Source organism: Coffea eugenioides, chromosome 7, assembly GCF_003713205.1.
Source record: "Coffea eugenioides isolate CCC68of chromosome 7, Ceug_1.0, whole genome shotgun sequence".
Taxonomy (NCBI): Eukaryota; Viridiplantae; Streptophyta; class Magnoliopsida; order Gentianales; family Rubiaceae; genus Coffea; species Coffea eugenioides.
In genome coordinates, this window is record NC_040041.1 from 32778221 (window position 1) to 32785718 (window position 7498).

The 7498-nt window shown below is 35.6% G+C and overlaps 1 protein-coding gene across 1 annotated transcript; it reads right to left on the bottom strand.

The window, feature by feature from the left end:
- Window positions 1–2763: 2763 nt before the first annotated feature.
- LOC113777244 lies at window positions 2764–3837 on the bottom strand. The gene has a single exon (XM_027322278.1). The coding sequence runs from the start codon at window positions 3835–3837 to the stop codon at window positions 2764–2766; it is 1074 nt and encodes a 357-aa protein (XP_027178079.1).
- Between the last annotated feature and the right edge of the window lie 3661 nt (window positions 3838–7498).

Consider the following 7498-nt stretch of genomic DNA (forward strand, 5'->3'; position numbering starts at 1 on the left):
CTTCCTTCGTTTCTTCTCCTCCTCTGGCCAACCGAAGCTTACTTCAGTTGGCGGCCATGGTGGCCGCCGGTGGCGCCACCGCCGCCGACTGCCACCGCCGGTGACCTCTCCGGTCACCAAAAATCCTCAAAATACACCTCCCCACTCGATTTTTCGCGTAGGTTCCATTTCCGGAGTTAGTTTTTACAAAAAGTGAGCCGAAAGTGGTCAAAATGCCAAGAAATCAGTTCAGTTTTTATTTTTTCAAAACACCATATCTTTCATCAAAAATCATGAAAATTATACTACAACACTCTTACAACTCCTACAATACAAATATGATTTTATTTTGACAAGAAAAACAACATAAAAGGACTAAAATAAATCAAAACAGTCCCCTAAGATTCTTTCTTTTCATTTTGGTATTTTTTCAAACGGTTAACATGCATGCATAAAAAACATTTCCTTTTCCTCAATCTAGTTCATGCCATTTCCCAATTTTCAGCAATACAACAACAACAATAAAAACCAGCAAAAGCAAGATAAATTAAAATCAAAATGCATCTAATATGCTTAAAAAAAAAACTGGAAAATACCTCAATGAAAGTGGAATTGCCTTGGCTGAAGTTTTTTTGATGCCTTTCTTTCTTTTTTCGGTAGAGAGCCAAGAGAGAGAGCCGAGAGCCTCCCTTCTTTTTTCCTTGTCTCTGTTTTTGTTTCTTGTCCTCCGTCTGTGAGAGCCGAGAGAGTAGATTGAGGAAGTAGTTTTTTTCTCTTTTTTTTCTTCTTCTTTTCGGTCCAGCCCAGAGAGAGCCGAGAGCCTTTTTTTTTTTTGTGTCATTTTTTTCCTCCTTTTTTCAAGAGAGAGCCCAGAGGGATGGAGATTTTCTTTTTTTTTCTTTTTGGCTTCCCTGTTGTGTCCTCTGGGAGAGAGCCGAGAGAGGAGATTGAGGAAGTAAAAGGTGGGGAGTTTTGTGTGTTGGATTGCCCAAAATGATGGTTTCTGCGGATGAAAAGAAAGGTCCTTGGCAATTGAGTGTGAAATGGGTTAAATGTATTTGGTGGGGAAAAAAAAAATGATTAGGATGATTTGATTTCTTGATTTTCTCCTTTTTTCCTTTTTTTTTTTTTGTTGCTTGCTAGTTTGTTTTGTTTTTTTTTGTTTTGTTTTGTTTTTGTTTTGTTTTTTTTTCTTTTCCTAAAATAAACCTGTAAAAATGAGAAAATTACACATTAAAATGCTAGAAAATAAATAATTCATTAAATAGAAAAATCTTGAGAAAATATTAAAATTTGACAAAAATTTGGTGTCTACATAAGCATAATAGCTTCCATTAGAAATGCAAGCTAAAACTGCCGCTGGTGCTAATATTGGTAGAGTTAAGAGTTGCAGCTACATTCATCCTAACAGTTGTAGCAGCTTGAGCATCACCAGGGGCTTGCACAGGAGCTTGAGAAAGTTCTGGTGTAACTCTTCTGCGAGAACCTGTTGCAGCATTTGTCGAAGTAGCATTTGAAAGCCTTCCTCTCTGCAATTGTTCAAAATAAAAGAGCTTGTGCCTTATTGAATACATATGTAGCAGCACTAGATTGGAGAACCAAACAAAAGAGCCCGTACCTTTCTTTTAGAGGCAATTACACCTGTCTGTACATTAACCTGAACATTTATAGCAGCATTTCCAGTAGAAGGACTTGAATTGCTACCTTGACCTGAATGCACAATAGGCACATTCCCATGTGTATGTTCCTGTCATAACAAATTTACATGTTAAAGTAATATGACTAAGTAACATTGTAGACTAATTGCATAATTCAAATATGATTTGTACCCAAAGAACAGATCCTTGCAGTCCTAAATTTGCAATTCCTCTGCCTGGTTTCCCTCTTCTAGTTGGCATCTACCATGAAGTAAACAACATAAGCAGCATGTTGAATCAAGAAAGAACATTTAATTTGTACATGTGTATGATGATACCTGTTGAGCATGAGTATTGGCTGGATTCTTTCTTTGCACAGGAGCTCTTTGACATGTTCTCATGTTGTGACCAAACTGACCACAATTTCCACACTTTAAGGTACTAGACCTTTTTGACTGAGATGAAGGTCCTTCATCAGCTTCTCTTCTTCTGTTAACTCTTGACCTACCAGGAGCCCTTCTCAAAGGAGGGGGCAGTACAACCTTAGGCGTAACTTCATCCATAGGCGGCCACCTCTTTTCATGAGGTATAGGGTGAATCATAGAAGCATATGCCTTCAAGTAAATGTCTTTGGAGAACCACTGATTGCAGTAATCTTCCAACTTGTCCCTTTTGTAGATAATGCCAAGTGCAGCATGTTTGCAAGAAAGTCCAACTAATTGGAATGCACCACAATCACAAGTCCTTTGGTTTAAATTGACTATGAATGATCTATCCATATCACCAACCTCAAATGTATCCTCACTTGCCATATTCAGGGTACAATGCCTTGATGCTTGAGCAATTTTTTTGAGCTTTTCAGCAAACTTTGGGGTGATTCTGTTAGTTAATATGCATCCTTTTTGGTATCTCTTATGCATTTTCTTCATGAACTTCCTTATCAAACCTTCAACAAGGGTAAGTATGGGTTTGCCCCTGAGATCACCAACCCATGAATTAAATGATTCAGTGAAATTATTTGTGACATGGTCACATTTAATTTCTTTTGCAAATGCATATCTACACCACGCCTTCTTGGGAATTTTGTCCAAATATTTCCAAGCCTGTATGTTGATGTCTTTAATGGTTGACATTGCTTCATTGTGACTTATCTGATCATAACTCTTTGCTGCCTTTCACAAGAAACTATTAAGTAGCATGCCTGGAAATTGCTGCTTGAAGTTGCTGCAAATGTGCCTGCAACAATATCTACCACTAGCATTTGGAAAAATCTCCTCATAAGCAAGGTTGAGCCCCTAAAACAGCAAATAGATGAGTCAAAAAAAGCTTTTTCAGATCCTTCAACATGTCCAAACAAAGAGTAGATTGTTCTGAGCAATACCTTTTGCCTATCACTCATAAAGGTTAAAGGTAAATGGCTGTTGAATGGTCCAAAAAACTCCTCGAAAAAGTGAAAGAACCAGCTCCATGTTTCCTTGTTTTTACATTCAGCTACAGCAAATGCAATTGGAAATATACTATCATTCCTATCTAAGGCCACTGCTGTGAGTAAAACACCACTAAAGGGACCCTTCAAGTGACAGCCATCAAAGCCAATGAACAGCCTGCAACCTTCAAGAAAACCAGTTTTCTTTGTTCTAAAACTAACAAATATTCTTAAAAATCTGAGCTCTACAAGGAGATTTGGCCTATCATAATGTATTTTGCAAATGCTTTGTGGATTATATTGTCTTAGAAGTGCTGCACACTTTGGTAATTTGCCATAAGAATCACTGAAGTTTCCTTGAATCTCCTCTTTTGTTTTCTTTTTTGCTCTAAAAAGCTGCATGTAACTTGGTTTAATACCATACTTAGCTATCATCTCTGCTTCTATGCCCTGGCTAGATATGTTCGGATGATCTCTCATCAAGGGCACCAACTTTTTTGCAATCCAATCTGATGTGGCTTCTACATTACCTTTATCCATAACACAAGTGTGTTCAGGTTGGTAAGATTTAATCATAAAAGTGATAGAATCAGCCACAGGACTTGCATGGATTCTCCATTTGCAACCATCTATACCACAAATAGCTGTCACTCTAGTTTTCTCATTCTTCAATCTTACTACTAGAAATCCCTTTTGGATGACATAATCCTTCAAAGCTGCTCTAAAGGAATCCACATTGGTGAATAATTGGCCCTTCTCAAACTCAATCTCCTCTCTTGGATTGTACACCCACATTTTTTATCTCATCACTTCTCTCATAGGATCAATTTCCTGATCAAATTTGGAATCAGGAACCACTTCACAATCCTCATTTTCTTCAAAATAAGAAAAATTAGTGTCACTCAAGTCGCTACTCTCCACTGAGACTCTTTCATCATCTATATCACCTTCATTATCTCTATCAAGCACATGTTTCCATGACTCGTCAGAACTAGAGTCCTCAAATTCGTCATCAAAAGTTCCAAGGTCAACAACCACCCTTTCATAAGTTTGTTCAATGCCTAAATTCTCTTGGTTGTTCTGATCATTGTTATGGTTTAAAGGTCTATCAGGCTTAGTTGGAATAATTTCCATTTCATACACATGCAAATTGATTACAATTCCAGATTGATGCATTTTAAACATCTCAACTACTGCTTTGTCGTCATTAACATCACGCATTTCACATGTTCCAGGAATTTCATGCCTCATATGTATAATTATATTCGCATTTCCAGGCATTTCACTCAATGCTTTTTCAGCAACATCATATAGCAAGTTAATGTACAAGTAGCCATCAGGATCAACATTCAGAATTCTCAGTTTTCTTCCCTTCTAATGCACAACTATGTCATAAGCACCAATATTCACCATCCTACATTATTAACATTAATAGTTCAGCACTAACAACTATTAACATGATTCTATGATAATGAAACACTTTTACTCAATAAATGAAGAACAGGGCACAACTCAAAGATCTAAAACGTAGATTTGGCAGAATAGACAGTTTATCTAACTTATTGCAGATTATCAAGCATTCAACAACTATGGTCAACATAACAGATTATAAACTTATCTAACTACATGTACCAGTGATCACAACTTATCAAACTATATCATCTATTCAGCTTATCAAGCATTGAACAACTATGATAAACGTAACAGATGATGATTTTTGTCATGCTTTTGACTTTAACATCTAACTAAGTTCATGGTTTTGACATACTCCTTCCTTTCTCCTTCAAGTTTACATGATAAACTCTGATTTCTGTACATGTTCTGGAAGTAACAGGTCATATTCGATCATATTTCTAAAAATTTACAGAGCTTGCATACCTTTTTTGTTGTTATTTTTGTGATTTACAGTAGAAAAATCTCAGAATTTGCCTTTTATACTCCCTCCTTTCTGCTTCAAAACCATGAAATTAGAATGCTATCATCACTGCCTCACCAGTTGAACGAAAATTGCAGGTTTCTTTAGCTTCCATCTTCACTACGTTTCTTCTTATTTTTCTTTCTTCTCTTGATGCCTTCTTCACAATATATAAAAGACTGATTTGTTGTCTTGTCTCTGATGTCAATCAGCAAAATGGCGCCATATTGGTGAATGAAATTGGCGCTAGTTGGTTAAATGCATTTCTAATTAGCCAGATTCCAACTGATAAATTGGTTAATGAAATTGAAAATTTTAATTTGGGCCCTAATGACTTATTTATCAGATTTTAGTCTTATAATAACACAAAATGTCTTGGGTATAATAGTAATTTCACATTATATGATGTCAGCAATTGGGTCCCAAGTTCTGCCAGAGGAGGTCAGTGTAATTGTGGAAACCTCAGGGGAGGTCAATGAAATTGTCGGAAACCTCAGGGGAGGTTTCTAAAATTTTCCTTTAATTTTTCAACATTAACAGTTGCATCAACTTTAACAGTGCCACAACCTTCAATTAATTTGTCTACCTCACAATTGATTTCAACCAAATCCATCAACTGATTTTTCTCTTCGAAAAATTCATCAATCTTGACAAAATTAACAATTTCTATGTTGCCATGATCTACAAGCACATCTTTAACTTCATTGATGACTTCACTTTTTTTTCTCAACCACAAGTGAAATTTTTTCTTGAATCATAAATTCTTCATCTTCATGTGCACTCACAATTTTTGCAATTTCTTCTTTCTTTGTCTCATCAAAAAATTATGTTTCTTCTTCCTCGTCACAAGTTTCTTCTCCACCTTGACTACAAAAGAATTCATCAAATTTTTTCAAGCCTCCTTTGCTGTCTTTGCATGTATGAATTTACTTTGCTGTCTTTGCATGTATGAATTTATTCGTTACGTGCTACTGGACTTGGGTGTTGAGATAGTAGAATGCCTTACAATCCAACTATCTACTTCTCTCTAATTTTTTATTGCATCATCTGATAATTTCATGTCTCATACATATTCCATGAACCCCTTCTCAACAATATTCCAAATTCCAATAATTTGGACTAATCTTTCTATCATCAAACCCCAAATTTCAAAATCGTTTTTCCATAAAAAATAAAAACACCGCAACATTGTAAATAATACAAATCCATACTTTAATTTCAGGAACAATTCCCAGGATCAAAGCCTAGTGCTCTGATACAACTTGTTAGGACAAACAAAAAATGTGCACACACCGCAAAAGCAATTTTGACACATATAAAAATATGTGGGAAGAGGAGGAGAAATAAACTCATAACAAATCCTCAATAATTTTATTAATCCAAAACTCACATATGAACAATAACAAATACTAAGTTGTAACTTTTCACCCACGACAATTTACAAATCAATTATGAGATTTTCTTTCAAGCCTAGTTGTCAAGACTCAACTCAATTTTTCAGGTAATAATCAACTAGACTAGTAGTATTTATAGACTGCAAAATTTCCTGAAACAAATACAATTGTAAACCAAAACTTATTTGGAAACTAACTTGAGATTTCCTAATCTAATATGGGAACTAAATAAATAAGACACCAAAAAGAATTAGGAAACTAAATGCTGAAATAGTTTGGTTTAATTTCCTTCGTATATTGGAGATTGTCAAATCATTATACTGCTAGTTGAATTGGCTGCGACTGCTGCATATGGTCCTTTAGATATGGGTATCAGTAGCTGAGGTCTGTTTATATAGCCTTGCAATGTATAATAAGGAATCATGAATTCTCCTGCTTTTTGTTTGAGGAAGTTAACCTTCTTGAGTTCTGATTTGTGAAAAGATTAACCATTTCCAATATAGCTTTTATTGTGCTTGGCTTGAGATTGTTAACACGATAGATGTTAACTAGCGGAAATAATAATCTGATGGATACACGTGCAAGCAATGAGTCTAACAGAGAGCAATTACGAGTAATTTGAGCTTATCTAAAAGTCTGCTTCCTATTGTTCGACCAATTCAAACCACTCCAGATTGTCATTCTAAGATTTCTAGCTGCACAGGACTATGAAGTGATCGGTTGCTCAAGAGATTTTCTTTTTCATTGTAGCCTGTACCAAAGCATACTCTTAAGTAAATAAATGTTTAAAAAAAAAAAAAGAATGCTCTAAGCAGGAGTTTATTAATTTCCACTCTGAAGCAATATGCTGTTTATCCTGTCTTTACATCACCCACTGTAATCTTTTATCCAAATCTAGCTAAAAAGTAGTTTTAGATTTTGCTTGAATTAGTTTATCCTCCAAACCTTTTCCTAATAACGTCTTTCTTAACCAATGTATTTGTCCATACCTGTCACGGGCAGCTTCAAATTGATGTGGTGTTCAAACTGACACTGCACCCCAAGTGCATTCTTTTGCAAAAAGTGAGATTCTGGTTCAGCCACTTATTGGCTTGCTTTCATGCATCTATGTTTTGGACCATGCCTATTGGCTTAATAGATAGTTTTG

What these genes read in the sequence shown, in the direction of transcription:
- LOC113777244 (XM_027322278.1), bottom strand. Translation starts at nt 3,837, where the DNA reads ATGTGGGTGTACAATCCAAGAGAGGAGATTGAGTTTGAGAAGGGCCAA.